Below are 18,283 nucleotides of genomic sequence, written 5' to 3'. Positions count from 1 at the left end.
TCAAGTTCTCCGTTTTTAGCTTCTAACCCTTTAAATTGGCTGTCTCAAGACAGCTGAATGTCTACATGATTAATACATGCTGCATGCTACACCAAATCAATTTTCAGTGGTGTTCACAATGTTGAGTGACCGTCATTGAGCTTTTGATGGACAGTTCAGAGATGTGTTAAAAACCTCTACGCAGGATGGGTTTCTAAAGACCACATGTTAGAGTATTAAGAGGTGCAAAGAGCCACCATTATGTGCCAAATCTTTAAAGGACAGTTCCCCCCTGAAATCAAAAGTACTTGGTTCTTCTTACTTGTAGTGCTCTTTATCCATATATGTTTTATTTATATGTTTGGAACTGGATGACACTTCAAAAAATGGATCAGAGTGTCTCTGACGGATCATGAACTGGTTGCTCAAGATAAGCCACAGACCTTGTTGTGAGCAATTTTGCGTAGAAGCTGTTTTCCTGTTCTATCACTGTGCAGAAGGAAGCGTGAATCTACTCATGTATGAGAGGCTAACTGACATTAAAGCTCAGCTGAGGAAGATGCCGTTAAGGTTTACATCCCGCCCTGCCATGAGCACGACTCTCTTGTCCATGAGTGGATGTACGTTTCCTCTGCAGGACGATACTGTGCAGTTTGGTAGAAAGAAAATAGTTCCTAAATGAAACTCTGTAGCTCAGGGTTAACTTTCTGTTTTTAGTCAAGCCATCCAACTCATCATACAGAGATGTGTTGGCTCATTTGCATCCCCTACATGAATTTAACAAAACAACAAGAGCTGACAAGCTGGAAACCATGATGACTGTAAAAGTTGAGCTGTGCTGGGTTTACGTCCTGCTGTCTGGTTTTAATTGGTACGCTGGTTGACAGTTTGTAGCCACTGAGCCCTATCAGATGTAAGGAGCAAAGGCAGCAAAGAAAACAACAAGCATGTACATAAACAATGTAAGACTTAACAACACTGAAAAACTGAAAATGCACTCAAGCTTTATTAGACGTGAAGAATCCCCACAGGGTGTTTTGGTGATTAACGCTGAGCATACAACACTCCGCAGGCCACCGCAACAGTACACTTGTTATTCACTTTTCATTATCCTAAAAACACAAAGTCAGAAGTCAGATTTTACACATGAATGAGCAATGATTATTTCCAAATACTTAAATAGAAATACCATATTCAGAATAAAAGCACTTAAAATAAGCAACCTACTGATTTAAAATAAGGTCAGTTGATTATTAAGCCTTAAGTGTCTGTGGGAGTCACTTTATTCTACCTATGTTGTAAATTAGTGTACCTTCATATAATTTAACCTAAATATATACTTAGCCTAATATTTTGTCTCACATACGTACGCCCACAGTGTGACCTACATAAGAACGCACCGGAGTGGTGTGTCAGAATGAGGAGAGCAGTATTGTGAGCACTGTATTAAGTTACTAACAAAGGTTTTGCTTCATTGCACAAATTGTTCACCTAGTGATTTTAATCATAGTTTATCTGCTTGATCTTACACAGGTTTTGTGGATTTACATACGAGGTATGAAAAATATTACTTAAGCACTCTGCTATGATTTTGTCCACTGTTGCCATTGTGAGGTTTTTCTTTTTTCTTTTTTTCTTTTTTACATTTTTTTATATTTTACTTTATGACACAGTTTTTGTGATTTCATACATTGTAAATGTTGTACAGAATCTAGTTACTATTTATGTGCAAGTCATTCCAGTTATTTAAAAAAAAGTCTCTTTTCAGAGTTTTGACATAAGGAAATAAAGTATGTGTTGTAGATTATAATATGCAGTCAATAATATATAGCACACTTGAAAGTGTCAGAGCCAAAGTATATACCTGGAGTAATAATATTAAGCATAATGTTTGTCACAACTCACGTGTTCACTTTCTTTTACCTGTGTACTGCACATGGAACTATGGGTGGCCATCTTATCCAAACTAGATGTGTAAATAAAATCCATTTGCTTTGGCATGACAAATGTGGCCTGGTTTTTGTTGTCTCTCCAGCAGGTTTCATAGCTCTGCTAGAGAGCTGACTCAAAACCAAAATTCCTTTGTAAACCAAACAGTGACCAGATGAATTTATTTAGAAATTGCTTTTTTTTTTTCCTTTTTTTGCTCATTGCTATTGAACATGGCTTTAGTCACCGCTATTTAAACTGATTTTGGGTGCTTTTAGACTATTAGGTGTCTTTTAATTTAATTGTGAGCTGCCACAGCAAGTGAATTTCCCCACTGTGGGATCAATAAAGTTCATCTTATCTTAATTTAGTACATTACTATTAGAAATATGCCGGTGCCAAAACAGTTAAAAGTAGAATTTGACTTTGAGAACTTAAACAAGACTGTGAACAGTTGCAGACCCTCTTCAAAGTTTTATTGTCATAGTAGGAAATCACAGAAATTACTAACAACATCAACAGTGGTCCTGTTCTGTTAAAGCATCCCGATATTAACTGACACAGAGAAACTGATGATTGACACTTTAACTCAATCCCAAACGCAGGATAGAGAGGTTCAGTGACTGTGCAGTGGAAGCTGTGGAGGTGGATCGGTGTGTCGGATGACACTTTGTAGAAGGACAGAATGCCAGCAGGCCAGTCCAGATACACTGCTACTCTGCCTGCGTCAAAGCGTGACTGGACGGGTATGACTACCCTTCGGTTTTTGTGACAAGCAGAGAACTTATCACAACATAACAGACCCCAGGACTTGTCATTCTGTCCGATCCAGCAGTCGTCATCCTGGCCTTTCCTTCTGATGGCTCTGCGTGCCACTCCAACATTAACCCATCCTTTGCACTCAGTCAAACCTTCTCTACACAAAACCAGTTTCCAGTGGCAAAATCGCTGTAGATGGTCAGGGTAAGGAAGCTTCTCCAATACCTCTGTCTCCTGTTGTCCTTGGACAGAGAGAGATTATTGTGTGCTATGTTTGGGCCCAGTGTGAGTTCGCATCTTGTTGGGGAGATAAAGACAACAAAACATCATTTTAAACCTGTTACATTTCTAATTTATATATTAACAAACACCTGTGTGTTAAATAATATCTGACAACAGCATCACAACAAGAACTAGAATGGTACTTTTGGTACTACATTATGGATTAAGGCAATTAAACACACACACATACTTCCTCTGACCCGGCTTCAGCCTCTTCACGCCACCGTGTTCCAAATTGGGAATGAGAGATACAAGTCAAACTAAACTTATTCTGATATAAGTAATGGTATTTTTCATGCATCATATATAACCACCACCATACTTTAAAAACATCAGATCAGAACAAAGCCTTAAAGATGCTTATTTAGTTGGACTCACTGCACATACAAAAAAGAAATTGTATATTCAAGAATAATAATAATAATAATGATGTGCAATAATTTTTTGAGCACCAAACTGCTGTCAGAGGCATCCCATATGGAAAGAGCGGTCCTGAAGATAGCTCTGTCTGTGTATAGTTTCTAACCTTGGCAAGAACTGCTGCAAATGAAAGCACAATTGAGTGTAATGGCTACCAGTAACTGGAACCTGAATCATGAGCTGCTGCACGTGCGGTCGATAAAGGATGGCCCTACATCATGTTCAAGCACGCCATACTTTCCATGTTGAAATGGCCCTGCTGCTCAGACAAAAAAGAGAAAGGAAAAATTAAGAGAGGGAGAGATTAATCATCAGCAAAAGAATTTAAGAATTTAAAATAATGTATAAAATATTGGGACATACTTGGTCAATGTTTCATCTAAAAGAGATCTGGGAAATCAATAATGAAATAAGATGTTTTTACTGCTCATAGGGCAATAAGCCGTTACACAGAAAAAGACTATTTTGGGGGGCAGAAATCTAAGGTAAACATGACAGATTAAAACAAAATTCTCGAAAGAGCAGAGTTACACTTACTTAAGCTGTTTCCATGAGTGTTTGAGAGAGAAATAAAGTCCAAGCAACTACATAACAGTCACATTCCAGTGCTGAATTCGTTCTAACAACGAAATTTAAAAGATTAACCTGTTGTACAAATTATTTTTATCAATATCTTATACACATTTTGGGGAAATATCCGTATTAACTGTATAAATGCACATTCGGCACTGCTCGCTTTCTCACACTCCAGTCCAATAGGCGGCAGTAATGTCCCGTATGCTTCGATATGTCCGCCGCCAAAACGCTCATTTCAAAGAAGAAATATTTTTCTTTTCGGAAGGAGATCCCTACAAAGCGGCCCTATTTCTTTTCAGTCAGAAAAAGTCGAAGAATCCGAAAAGCGACGATGTATGCCAGGACAAATACCGGCAACACACATGGAGACTTTCAAGACAGAAATGGAGTGAATTATGTGACATCGACAGAGTCTTTCGGCCACTGCTCTCAATTGTTCTGGAAAAAGGATCCGAACGACTCCGGAGTAAGAAAGCCAGCTGCCACCACCGTTAGCTAGCGAGTGCATCCAACAAATAGCTATAGCAAACGGCTAATGGAGCAACATTTGACTGAGCACGGGACGAAGTATCATTTTTACGCAGGGTTGTTTATTTTGTGTCTAACTGAATGTAGTTTAGTGTCACTGAGTCATACAAAGCTGCAGGTTATGTCATAACACCGCTTCGCTAGCTTCTATCGTAGCAGTCGTCATGCTGAGACGCTCTTGGCCTAGTTGGTCTCCTATAGCTGCCGAGCTATGTGGCTAGTAATTATTAGCCATTGCATTCTGTATCTGTTTCGTCCCCCATGAAGGGTTTAGTGAAAGTGGACTTGTATCCCCAGCACCATGGCGTCGCCGTGTTGTTTAAAGTCTCTAGCTGGTTAGGAAAATGCATGTAAATGTAACCAAGCATCACCAAGCTAATGCTAACATTAGACAACACTGGCTGCCTCAGCCAGACGGAGTACAGCTAACTAGCAAAGCCCGTGCAAAACAAGATAGCGCTCCAAATCAGCGTTTCTGTGCCGGACAGAGCCGTGCACAAAACTTCACTTTGAATTGTCTACTTGAATATTGTGAACCTCACGAGAGAAATTTTAACACTTGAAGCAGAAGTGCATCTGCTAGGCCTCCAATATTGTTAGCGAGCAGCGCAAAGTAAACACGACCAGGCTGTCCCACAGGAAACGGGAGCGGAAGACGCCCCGCGGAGGACTTTGAAAGACCTCTTTGTGATGCCAGACTGTACGGTTCATTCATGGTCGCTCTCTGCCGACAGATTATCTGCACAGCTCACACAGACACCCACATATTGATTTCTAAATTTTAAACATTTTTCTATATTTGATTGTAGCCGGCCTCACACACTTCTATGTCAACTATGTTTCGCACTAAAAAAAACAAAACAAAAACAAACACCACCCAACTTCCCTTTGATGTTAACTCTGAGAACACTTTTATCATTAAGAGGAATAAGCAGCACTGGGTGTCACATACACCTGATTTTTCTCCTGTCAGTCTCAAAGCTATGTGTGCTCTCACTGCATTCTCACAGTGATTTTAAAATCACTGATGTTCGTTCTGTTTCTGCAGGACACACGGTAGCACCTGTGTAAAAGTTGTTGTATGTCCGTACACCATCTCAGCTCCTTCAAAGCTGATGTGTGAAAAGCAGATTCCTTCTAGACGACTTTGCCCCTTTTTAAAGAACAAGCAATCAGTCAGTTTTTTCAAGCAAGTAGTATCATACATTCACGCGGAGCATTCTCTTTCTTTACTGTTGCTTTGTTTTGTCTGTACTTCTTTTGGTTAACCTGTAAAATGTAATGCAATCCAGTGCAATAGCTCATCCATAACAAACCCATATTTGGTTTTTATCTGCATTGCCAGAGAGCTGTTGATTTTATATGTTTCTTAGATGTTATAGTTAGCTAGATTGTTTAATTTTATCTGATAACATGGCCAAAACGTGTGGCCTGTGCTGTCGAAGTGATGAAGATGATTTCTTAATTTTCTTGAATTGGTGTCCACTTGTTTTCTTAGGTTACAGTAAAGTAGTGATGTCCAACCAACGTTTTTGTGAGGATGTATCCATATGCAGATCTGGGCACGCACGTCAGAGCCGAGCAGGGACAAGCTTGTGTTATTTGGGTGATGAAGGCTGACCATTTTGTTGTGTAAAGCTTTAGGCTCAGGCTGTGTTTGGTTCTTCTTAAATGTAATCTTTGGGTTTCTCTCTGTATGACTGGGCCATTCATCTCGGTCCATGCTCGTCATGTTTTGCAAGCAGATACTCAGAGCGAAAAAGAAAAGACACAGTGAAACCCGAGTATTACATTAGCCTGGCTAGTAGACAGTACTGGATGTGGCTTTGTGGGTTACCTTTAACAGCACCATTCAGTTTGGTCAGATTGGCTGTACGCTGGTATGGGCCAGCATTTAGGCCCACACAGATCTCTAATGTAGACACAGTTGCTGTCCGTGGTGCTGAGCTGCCTTTTTCTTTAAAGTTTTAAACTGGCAGAACATTTTCATCTGAAATGTCTTACAAGTGTCCGATTGTTTATGACGCAGTGTAAGGTTAGTGGCTTGTCAGGGTGCAGCCATATTTTATGTTAGAGTTGGAATTTGATCATGCACCACACAACACAAGTCTACTCCCTACACCAGTGCTTGAACAGAACTGTGTGTACCTGTAATTTTTGGCAAAGTCTGAAGACAGACCTCATAGTTTCAGTCATGTACTACTCACATAAGTTTCCAGTTCCCAAGAAAATATGATGCACATCAGTGTTATGTTGATATACGCATGTTTTAGTAATGTACTCCTCTCTTCTGTGACAGCCGAGTTCGGCCATCAGCTGGTGCGATCAGCTCCCTTCGTCCTCAGCAGCCCTCTCCAGTTCCAGTCTCTCCTCAGCGTCACTCTCCAGCTCCAGTCTCTCCATGGAGTCCCGAGCGCCGGCGCCAGCACCGGCGACAACAGCGTCAGATGACATGGAGTCAGACGAGAGGCCGTATGTCTGTGACCTGTGCAGCTGCGCCTACAAGCACGCCAGCTCCCTTCTTAACCATAAGCTCACCCACAAAACTGGAGACTTCAGGTGAGACGCGAGACTCTTTACTTGGATGATTAGGATTTCCCTATGTTCCAAGTAGTAACTCTTTTCAGTTATAGTTTGTAAAGATGCCAAAATGTTGTTGGTAAGATCTTCTACCACTTCACTCATGAGATAAATGTCTGGAATGTCATGTATCCCTGTTCACTCCTAACCTTAACAATATTTCTTTCTTGGATACTCAGGTGTGACTTTTGTAACAAGCCCTACACCAACTACATGTCCCTGCGCAACCACATGCGAATCCACGGTCAAAAACGCTACATGTGTGACCTGTGCGGGAAGGCTTTCCGCCTTGCCAGGTACCTCCGCAACCACCAGAGGATCCACGATGACGGCCCCAACCGCTTCGACTGTCCCTCCTGCTGCAAGAGCTACAGGACCATGTTGGAGCTGGCTCAGCATCGCTGCACTGCTGCTGCAACCAACCAGGTGGGTTTGGGTCTGAGAAGGTGTTGTGAAGAGAGGATGAAGCCCGCAGTGATGTTGTGTGTTGGGATGCATTACTATATTATTTACCAACACTGTGAGGCTCATTCTGTGCGGGTGTTCGTAATTGATTATGTGAATGAAATATAATGAGATGTTTAAATTTAGAAGATGTTTTGCTTTGCTACGTAAATGAGTATGATCGATATTGTGATCAAGTTTTTATAGATTTTAGCAGAGGATTAAAATCTTTGCTCATAGCACAGTACCCTGATCAGCTGTCCCCTTTCAAGGACTCCTCTCTCCCCTTAATCATTTATAAACAGCTGGAGTCTCAGTCTTGTCTTTAAACTGTAGTATTTGATTTATGAAATCTAAAATTACCTAAACCAGTGACATTAGCTGGAATTATGTATGTTATTGTATTAACATCTTACTGTATGTACATTATATTTAGCACAAGATAACATACCCCTAATGACCCCAGCTGACAAAGACCAGTCCAGTGACTGGTTTGAAAAGACCACCATTACAGTGCATGTTCTTATAGGTGCTGTAACACTTCCCAAACAAACTTCTCAGCTGTTCATGTTGGGACACTTAACAGCACTGAATTAGGTTTTGTCCAGCAATGTCGGATACTTCACTTAACCTAAATGTTGATTAAATGTGTAGCAGACACATGGAAACAACAGCTGTAACTCCAAACTCAGACACACTTTGCTTTTAAAGAGCTTTCCTTCCCAGATTGGGAAAGAAATGTAATATATAATGCTATGCGGTTGTCGCGCTTGATAAAAGCTGCTGTCCATTCAACCTCCATCCGCCGAAAATGCCCTGATTCCACGGCCATATTTTAATCACAGCTTTCCATCAACTATTTAATGAAAAGATAATCAGTTTGATGATTTGCTGTTATGCAGTGGCACTATCACCTTCCCTCCAGCAATCTCCTAAGGGCTTGACTCTGTCTCTGTGCAGCACACCATGTCTCCAGCTCTGACATGTTGTTGCTTTAGTAGAGGGGGGGGCTTCAGTCTGCAGGAGGCAGAGAACTTGTGCTGTGCAGTGACTTCTTGAGTGGCAGCACGGAAGGCTGCAGCAGCATTTTAAACTTTAATGTTCGGGTTAATATTAGACTCCTCGGCTCTGTGCCGCAAGGAGTTCCTACTAAAAGCCTTTTTCGGTTCCACTTATTTAAAGCAATGCAATATCTGCACTTTATAGTATTGAAAGTACAGAAGCTATAAAAATAAAAACAGATCTTGTTTTGTGTGCCTTTTTTTCTCCCCCCATTGTGTGCACAAAACTAAATAAGCTCTCAATTGTTTCTAGAAGCCTTCAAAATGTTAAACGGCCATTTCTCAAGTTACGTCACCCTTCTGTTCCTCTGTGTTAGCTGAGTATCTTTCATCTGATTGCCCAGTTATGTTGGCTGTTCTATTGATTCGTCCTAACAGATTTTATGGTCGGAATCTCACAGCTTCACTGTTGAATCTTGTAAATCTATAAAGGAACTTCAAGTGAAACTTGCCCTTTAGAATATTATACTAAAACCCTACAATTCATGCCCTTTTAGAGTGGCACTGATAAAGCTGTTAATTGTGTGGGTCTGTGTGTGTGTGAGGGTCTGAGTGGAAAGAGTTGTGAACTAACACCTTGATTCAGCTACGGTCTGGTGACTCTTGCCTGTGGTCAGATCGATGCTGAGTGTGTGTGCCAGGGTTTCTACAATACATTAACTGCATGTAATTGAAATCAAGATGATAGTTCTAACAAAAATATAGTACAACACACAAATTTCACTCCCTCTCAGTATTCAGTACAACTCCCCCCACACATACACCTATTGTTGTATGTTTACACCTAACATTGTACACAAATACATGGTCCTGACTGTAAGCCTGCTTGTACAAAGAAAAACTGAAAAGGAGTTTAAAAAGGTTGGGAGACCCAGTAGGCTGAGTGCACTACTGTAATGTGAGCTACAAGGGAGAAGTGTGTACCCAGGCTTTCTCCATATAACTGATTTGATGGCCAGGGAAGTGTGTTGTCTATTGCATATCATGTTTCAATGTTTAAAATACTGTTGAGCTGAATCCTGTTCATCAGTACGTCTGAATGGTCTTGATAGAGTTGCTAAAGAGGAGGAGTTCAGCTCTGGTTCCACAAGTAAAAATCCTCCCATTCATGTCGCCGTTAGAGCTGCAAGTCAATTATTTTCATTATGGATTAATGTACAGATTATTTTCGGTCAGTTTTCGATCAGTTTTTCAATTGTAATTTAATTAATCATGAGGTCAATATTGTGAACATTGTCAATTTCCCTTGGCCAAATGTGGTATCTTCAGATTGCTTCTTTTGCCTAACCAACAGTCCAAAAAGACAGGAAATTCTTCCTGTCACCCCTTAGTGATGGATGTTTCTCAGAAAAGTTGAATTAATTCAAACTGGTGGCCATAAGGCTGTCACACTTTGTTTCTGTGTAAAGCAATATTAAGGCTGTCTTCAAAAGAGTCACTTGAAATGGAAGTACAGAATCAGGAAAAAACACATGTGGGGACCAGCGGCCGGGGAAAAAACATTTCTAAGCTGTTCTTGACAAATATCTGACCGCAGAGCTGCACATTTAACGCTTCGCGGTGGAACAGTGTTAATATTTCTGTGGCAGGTGTGTGAAACAGGCAGCCCTATGCAGGAGAACTGCTTCTGTGTGTGTTTGTGTGTGCATGTGTGGCAATCTTTTGTTAATTGCTTTGATGATGTGTGTGCATGTCACACATTAAAGCACATTTTTCTTGACTCTGTCCTCTCCAGCGACAGTCTTAGAAGCATCCTGCTGTTTTCCAGCCTTCGTGCAGTGACAGCATGTTGGGTAGTTAGGTTTAGACCAGGGTTAGGCTAAGTTTAGGGAGAGGATCAGGGTTTAGATGATAAGGGAATGAATACAGTTCAGTGAATTTCCCCTACAAGTATAGTAATCCGAATTTGTGTGTGTGTGTGTGTGTCTGTATGTGTTTGTGTGTATGCGTGGGGGTTGGTTCATAAGAACCGTTTCAACTGCCCGTCCTGCTTTAAGAGCTACCGAACCATGCTGGACCTGGCCCAGCACCGCTGCAGCGCCGCGGCCAAAAACCAGGTTGGTGTGAGCGTGAGTGAGCGTGTGTGTGTGTCTGTGTGTATGAGTGTGAAAGTGTAAGTAAGAGAGGCGGTGTTAGCAGATTGAACCGTAGCTGTTAGTCAGGTCCAAACGGGTACACTGCTGATCACCTCTGTGGTCAATGCGTCAAATTGCTTTTATGCGGCTTTTAAACAGATTCATCAAGATGGATTGTTCCCTTAGTGCAGCCTTCTGTCTCAGTGTTATTACGCTGCTGCCAATGTTAACTTTAACACAAAGGCAAAATGTTAATGCCTGTCACAGCAGCTGTCTGACTGTTTCATCTAAAAAAGGCGCAACAATGAACTTGTGATGATTAATAGTTCCAAACGCATCAAAGTGAGGAGAATTCAATTTACCTCAGTCTTAGGTCTTATTTTTCTATTTTTGACCACCTGTATAAAGCTTGGATTTTAAACTGGTCTAAATCCCAGACCCTGAACATCCATGTAAGTGTTGAGGGCCCCTTAATAATAACACTCCCCACTGTCTGCTGTTGCCAAAATAACTGTGAGAAGTTGTGGGGAAAAAATGGTGTCTTTTTAGTAGTTGTATACAACTTGTGAACCAGTTCTACTCAGTTCATTTTACATCTCACATTGCCTTGCCAAGGTATCTGCTCTGTAAAGTGGAACTGCTGGATTAGAATGGGGGTCGGAACGATGAAAATAAGACCAAAGTTGTAAAAGCTGTTTTAGAATTGTCCTACCAGGCTTAACATTACAAGAATGAGGAGGCAAAATTAAAGCGTGGACTTGCACTGTAGCTCTAAATTGTCAGTAAAAATCCTGTAGTTGTCAGGCTTCAGGGACAGGTTTACAAGCGAGCAGTTGTCCAGGTTAGACACTTATGGATTCATGTTAGAGTTGGAAGTCAGTCTAGCTTTATTTCTAGCTTTGTTAGAATGACTTTGTGTGAATGTCTGTCTGTTTGTGTGTATGTGTGTTTGTACAACTTGACCACTCCATCTCGTCATATTAGTAGAAGAGAGACAGGCTATAGAAGGGTACTGAGTGTATAAGACAGAATTAACTTTAGACGTTTCCACTGAACGGCACAAGAAGCTTGAGGAATCTGATTCAGTGTTCATCACATTCATCTGTCACCTCTCCTCCGCTCTGTGTTTTACCTCACCAACTCTGTGTGCATTACTGGCATGCATTTGACACAAACAAGGTGCGTGAAGACGGGAATGATTCACACAGTTCCTCCTGCTCTCGTCTTTCTCTGTCGACTTTCTCTCCCCCAGTCTGGCAGTCGTCGTTCCAATTTCAGTAATACTCCTCGCCGTCAGCAGCAGCAGCAGCAACAGCAGCAGCAGAACAGCGCTAACTCCATGATGCAGCCGCAGCATGGAGGACACGGCCAGCAAGAACCTCTGCCCTCCCACTGCGTCTCCCCCATGTCTCAGGGAGGCCAAGGTGCTGGTGTGAGCGGCCAGCCTGTGCCAGACCCCCACCAGGTAGGAGCAGAGCCAATCCTGGGCCATCATTACATGTCTGTAGCAGTTTCGCTGTTCTGAGCGACCGTGTGTCTGATCCAGCAGGGTCGTCCCAGCTCGGTGTCCTCCCAGAGCAGCCAGCAGAGCATGAGGAGCTCATCCTCCAACAAACACGTCTCCTCCTCCAGCGCCACCCCGTCCTCCTCCTACTCCCTGCTCCAGCCCCTGGTGCCTGAGGTAAAGGAGATGAGCTCGGGATACACTAGGCTGAGCGCCAACCCCATGGTAGGAGAGAGAGCCGCCACACACCCGCCGTCTGCTCTCTGCTGGCTAGCTGCCTTCTCCCTTTCTGGCTACTAACATCAGGAGAGAGGGACTAATATCTGAGTGTGTCCACTGGGAGCCTCAGCTCACAGCTCGCGTCTGGTCTCCTCTTGGCGGTTTTTAGACGTGGGATAAGATAAAGAGACGTAGAGCTGTGTGCAGAGACACCCGGTGGGCACGGTTTTAGCTCTCTTCATTGGGTTTTAGTCTGCTCTTTTCATTTAAAATATTTTGGGACACTGATAAAAATGAATTTTGCACAACATCAGGGAAATAGATTCTTATGAGGTTGGCGAGTAAAAATGTCCAGCTGCATAGACGCTGCAGTGTGAGCCGACGTCATTTTCCAGCCTTCAGTAGTAACTAAGAAAAGCTGTTATGTTAGTATATAGCAGACAATATTTGGAATCCATTCCCTTTAAGCACATCACATCAATATCTGAAAATTGTATCATTTCAGTTGATGAATTCGTCAGTCTGAAAGTGCGAAGGTTGAAACTCCTCACGCTCAGCCGACAAGGGGGGAAGAAGAGCTTGTTTTTGTAACCAAAGACAATCCAGAATGTACAGAAATGTTTTGCACGCTCACAGTCTCATAGGTTTGGTTGTGTTAGCCTTTTTTTTTAAAAAAAAAAAATATATATTTTTTTTTTGTATGTGTTGGAGTCTGTAACTATTGCTAATATAAGCTCAGCAACCAGAATGAAGCATCACTAGACTGGAGCTGTCACAGTTAATCAATTTGGTCAAGTCAAAGAAATTTAGTTGCCACTAACTAAACCAAATATTTCAATAAATGGGAGGTTTCAGGTCAAATATTCAGTAGGATACTGAAGAAGTATTTGACATTGTCACAGTTAAACTGTTTGACCACCAGTCTGGCTCATACCCTGATACTAAAAACAATTCAGGCCTTATTAGCATTGGTAGCACTATCTGCCTGCTGATGGTGGCACCCAATAGATTCGCAAGGAATGATAAGTGGCTTTTAGAGTAGTTGGAGGCTGAACCTTTGTTGTCACGGTTGCTCACGGTGCCCAGCAGACTAAAATCCGCATGATGAGGTTGTTTTTTTTTTTTTTTTAATAAACCTGGCTCTGAACTGTGGATCCTCTCTGGTGATAGGTCACTACTAACCTGGGGCTGAGCTGCTAACTTAATTTTTCCTTTCACACTTTGACACTAATCATTCCATGCTGTACATGGATCACATTTCATTTTAAACTGTCTTTACTGAAAGAGTTCATTCATGATGTCCTCTCTGGGTAAACAGTCAAGAGTGCATTAAGTTTAGTATGTGAATTGAATTCTTTAAATCTTCGTCTTAGAGTCTGCAGGTCCACAAAGTATTGAAATGAAAGTCTGATGTTCGACAGTCATCGTCACGGTCTTTATACTGATAAATTAGTCACTTTATGTGAAGTTACACACTGTGTGTAATGTGGGAAACACATCAACAAGAATCTAGTAATTTAATGTCGACTTCCTCGTTGAATGTACAATTCATTATCGAGTTGCCATACTGAGAATATCCTGCGTTACAGATACATTTAAAAGCATAAGAAGAACCTAAAATTAGGCTAAAGATAAGTTATCTTCAAATAAAATTAAATAAAAACAAAAAACAACAGAAATCTGAAAGGTCGGATCTGGTTTATTAAAATGTAATCTTAATAGAGATCCACCGATTGAAAACACCATCGCCCAGCTGAACATGGCCAGTTTGATGAAGCTAGTGAAGGAAAAGTGGCTAAAGCTAAGCAAGCCAGAGCTCAGTGCTGAACACAAGCCAGCAGCCTCTCCTTTCTTTCCTTGGTATGAGCAGTGAAAAGACCAAAGCAATTACAAGGAAAATTATGCAATTCATGGCCCTGGATGATCATCATCAGATGATCTCCATAGTTGAGAACAAGGGCTTTAGAAATCTGATAAATTACCTCAGCCTATAAACATACTGTAAAATGATTAAAGTAACTGACATTAATTCTGTCATATAAATCTGTTGCACCAGTTTTGTTTGGTAAAGTAAAGTAAGTCCAGTCCAGTAAGTGTACAGCTCATTTTCAGTTAATTGTTATTTGTAGCTCTTTCCAGGTGCTTTATTTTGAGAGGAAATTGTAAAGTTTAACAATTTCTTTTATTATGAAAGTATTTTTTTTTTGTTTGTGTAGGCTGTCAATTATACTTCTTATAATTGAATATATAATTCCACCATGCTGAATAGCAGCTGTGTTGTGCTTACGTCACCACGGAATAAAAGACACTAAAAGAAGGCCGTAAAGAGAGAGGATGAAAATGGTAAATGGTGGGAGCCGGCCAGTAAACCTGTGTGATCACCTCACTGCTCATGTTCTTTTCTTTTCCTCATTTGATCTAAGATGTTGTATTAAACCAGTATTCTCTAAACACAACATTACTGCCTTACTTACTGTAATTTTAAGTTAATTTAGTAATATCAGTAAGAAAGTACATCTGACAGTTACTGCGTTAGTTAGTTTCTCTTGCGTCAACCTGCCGAACATGAAAGATCTGAGTCCTTACGGCAACAGAAAAGAGACAAAGCTGCTCAGATATGTGCAGCCCTGCTCTCCATGTTCATTGTGACTCTCCTTTTGCTCCTCCATCTGAACTTCACTAGTGTGTCACGTTTTACTCTTGCTTTTCTCCATCCCTTCTTTCTCCTCGTCATCATTGTTGTATTTTTCCTCTATTTTCCTCTTAACCTTTCCTCCTTTCTAACATAATGTCACTGTGTTTTTCTGTCTGCCTCTTGTCCCTCTGCAGCCGAAGCACCAGGACACTTTCTCTCTGGCCCCCCAGCGGCCCCTCACCACCATCAACCCCATCGGCCACTCCCTCCATCCGAACGGAGCGCCCACGCTCAAGCCTTCCCCCGTGCCACGCACCATCCAGGCCATGCCCTGGGAGCAGCGTACCCTCTACAATCAATGAGACCTCCGGGAACCAGCCGCCTCCCTTCGTGTCACGTCCACCACCACCACCCCAAACCCAACACGTCCTCCTCCTCCTCCTCTCCTCCTCTTTTGGACCCAGCATCAAGGAGGGAGGAGTTGGGACGCCCCTCCACTGCCTCACCCCTCCTTTGGAACGTAGTGTTTGGGAACGGGGAAGGGCACATTGAGAACTAGTTGAGATTGATTACTGAGTAGTTAGGTTTAAAAAAATGTGTTGCCTTGATCCTCATGTATGATCTATGCCATGTACTGGATATAAGTTAAAATGTCTGTCCTCTCACTAAGAATTTGTCTCCCCATTCTCCTCTCCCACTCTAGTTATGAACTATCTATCCTTTCCATTATGAATAGTGTCCCCCCCCCCCCCCCCACCCTGAACTCCCTCTTTCCATATGTTAAATGAAACAAAAGGCTATTTTTTATCAAGAGTGTGTACCAAACCCTGAAAGACGAGGGATTCTAGGGCGCCAAGTTGTCAAATTAAACATGACAAAATTCTCCCTTCAGCCTGATATGTTTTTGAACATAAAACCTGACTTTTTTTTTTTTTTTTTTTTTTTTTTTGGTCGAATGAAGATTCTGGAAAAGGAGAAGGGGAAACTTTTTTTTTTTTTTTTTTTTTACTGTACCCCTTCAATGTGCTCCAGAAAGATGATTGTGTATATTGTGCGTTAGGAGGTGTCATGACTATTTCAGAAGGCCGTTTCCGTTCTCTCTGACGTTACAGCGCCCAAACGAACCTCTCCCCTCCACTCCGAGCATCAACAGCAAGGACCACGACGGAAACAGCTCAGCTGACTGTTGTTCTACAGACCGTTTTGACGTGTACAGTTTGGCTTCTGTGTGTTGTGAAGACTGAAGCTGTTGGGGAAAAAAAAAAAAAAAGAAAGAAATATTAATAATAATAAAAAAGGACCTCAGTGTTCCCCCAGCCACAACCACCGATGAGGACATTTTGGTGCCGTTACCTTCTTTATAACACACAACTGAAAGCTCACTTTTTTCTAAACTTGCATCCGACTGGTGGCTTGTTGTTGTTGTAGTTTTAATAATCTGTTGGCTGGGAATCAAATTTAGTAACATAACCTCCTTTTTTTTGTTGTTTTTTTTTTTGTTTTGTTTTTGTTTTCCTGGGGGGTTCCAGACTGACTGTTAACATGTTTGTTCCTTTCACCTTAAAGCACTTTGAAACAAGTGCTGTATAACTCTTCCTGTCTCTCCCTCCCTCTGTCTGGAGCTGTGTCGACTGTAAAGATGTAACATTGCCTTACATCAGCGACTCACTCATCATCACCAGTGACTTAGCAGCAGCACTGGGCCATGTTGGAGCCCATTAACATGGCTGCGTCTGGAAGCCACAGTGGCCAAAAATACAGTATGTCCGCAGCTCTGGACCCCACCTCAGCTCCAACACGCCCCATCCAGTGTTGCTTTTCCTGTAGAAAATGTCATGCCTGTGTCTCACTGCTCCCAGGATGGATTTCGTAACACCTACCTGCCCGGGTGTTTCAATAAGCATCCAGCCACAGTTTGCCAGATAACTCCAAATACACACACACACACACACAAAAGATGAAGTGAATTTTTTTGGTCAGTTTAATGAATAGCAGTTTAACTCTGGATCCAGTATGTAGTTCAGTTCTGTTATCTCGCTAACATGGTGTTCATTGAAATACCCACAATTCTACTGACATTGTATTATCTCTTTTTAAAGTTGTTTCTATTTTTATTCATGACATGTTTTCATTGTTGCTTTTTCTCTCCTTGTAAAGTGTCTTTGAGTATTTAGAAAAGTGCTATACAAATAAAATGTTTTATTATTATCACCACCAGTGGTGCTTTTCTTACGTAAAAGGTGAGTTGACTGCCACTACCTGTCAGTTTATTTTTATTTTTATTTCTTCTGTTTTTTGTGAATGTTATCTGAGAACTGAAAAGATGTTTGTATTTTACATAGAAATGGAATTTATCTTGAGCTAAACAACTTGTCAGCTTCTGTTTCCAAGGTCACATAATGGGGGGAAGAAAAAGTCCAAATTCCTGCAGTTGTGAGCAAACTTCATCTGTCGATCAAAGACTGTGTGATGTGGACAGCAGCACCCGATCAAGTGAGTGTTTGGTAAGACCTTGTAATGTTTACTCGGTAGCGATTTAGTTTTCACTAGTGGTGTCGATTATCAAATGTTAATTCATCTTTCAAAACAAATTCAGTGTGTAGAGGAGACGTGCTCAGATCTTGTACATAAGTAATGTTGCTACAATAGATAATACCACAGTGTAGAAGTACCCCTGTGATAAGAACACGTCAGACTTTTTTACTTAACTAAAAGTACCAAATGCAAAACAACTTGTAGAGTTGAACATTCTAGAACAACATAGACCTATGTCATTAGTATTACTGATGCATTAATGTGGTCACCAGTTTAATGCTGAAGTTCATAAAGGTGGCTGAGTTTCCACTTGGGTGTCCAAAAGAAATTTAAATTAATGTTACATTATTTACTGATTATATATTGTATTACTTAATTAAATCTGCAGAGTACAGTCAAGCAAATGTGGTGTAAAAAGTACAGTAATTTTCAATGAAATGTGATAAAGCAAAAGTATAAAATGGCAGAAAATGGAAAGACGCTCAAAATAACTCAAAACGCTGTTGCAGATATTTTTTCGAATATTGATATTATCCACATTTTGACTACAGGGAGAAGTCAACTGTATTCATGTAGAAGCAGAATTGCTACAAGTCACCATTACATTGAGGATATGTTGGCTTTGAACTCTAACTAGGCAAAAAGCAGTTATCGGTACATGCAGTGTGTATTACTGCTTCTGATTAGTTATCTGATAGTAAGCGACAACCAAAACTGACTTAAGTTAATCTGACCCCATGTGTAATATGATTTTATG

The 18,283-nt window shown here is 41.2% G+C and overlaps 1 protein-coding gene and 1 long non-coding RNA gene across 5 annotated transcripts; one reads left to right on the top strand and one right to left on the bottom strand.

Moving 5' to 3' along the window:
* Window positions 1-1,244: 1,244 nt before the first annotated feature.
* LOC124072713 lies at window positions 1,245-4,221 on the bottom strand. Its single transcript, XR_006845582.1, has 4 exons — window positions 3,907-4,221; window positions 3,733-3,759; window positions 3,140-3,628; window positions 1,245-2,964 (listed from the first exon to the last, which is right to left on the bottom strand). It is a non-coding gene; the product is annotated as an uncharacterized LOC124072713 (long non-coding RNA).
* Window positions 4,175-17,205, top strand: LOC124072709 (zinc finger protein 646-like). Of its 4 annotated transcripts, none has more exons than XM_046414315.1 (7): window positions 4,175-4,411; window positions 6,773-7,032; window positions 7,233-7,479; window positions 10,526-10,615; window positions 11,886-12,098; window positions 12,180-12,314; window positions 15,186-17,205. In XM_046414315.1, exons 1-7 carry the CDS (start codon window positions 4,277-4,279, stop codon window positions 15,351-15,353), a joined length of 1,248 nt encoding a protein of 415 aa, XP_046270271.1. In that variant the 5' UTR covers window positions 4,175-4,276; the 3' UTR covers window positions 15,354-17,205. The 4 variants fall into 4 exon arrangements, with proteins under 4 accessions (XP_046270271.1, XP_046270270.1, XP_046270269.1 ...); XM_046414314.1 differs by having other exon boundaries at window positions 4,176-4,411; window positions 12,183-12,362; XM_046414313.1 differs by having other exon boundaries at window positions 4,176-4,411; window positions 12,180-12,362.
* Window positions 17,206-18,283: the final 1,078 nt, after the last annotated feature.

This window comes from Scatophagus argus, chromosome 16 (genome assembly GCF_020382885.2).
Source record: "Scatophagus argus isolate fScaArg1 chromosome 16, fScaArg1.pri, whole genome shotgun sequence".
Lineage (NCBI taxonomy): Eukaryota > Metazoa > Chordata > Actinopteri > Scatophagidae > Scatophagus > Scatophagus argus.
This window is presented reverse-complemented; position numbering and strand designations above follow the sequence as displayed.

What these genes read in the sequence shown, in the direction of transcription:
- LOC124072709 (XM_046414313.1), top strand. Translation starts at nt 4,277, where the DNA reads ATGTATGCCAGGACAAATACCGGCAACACACATGGAGACTTTCAAGAC. An exon ending in GCGCCGCGGCCAAAAACCAG is followed by an intron (nt 10,616 to 11,885) that starts GTTGGTGTGAGC and finishes TCTCTCCCCCAG; the next exon opens with TCTGGCAGTCGTCGTTCCAA. An exon ending in GGCTGAGCGCCAACCCCATG is followed by an intron (nt 12,363 to 15,185) that starts GTAGGAGAGAGA and finishes GTCCCTCTGCAG; the next exon opens with CCGAAGCACCAGGACACTTT.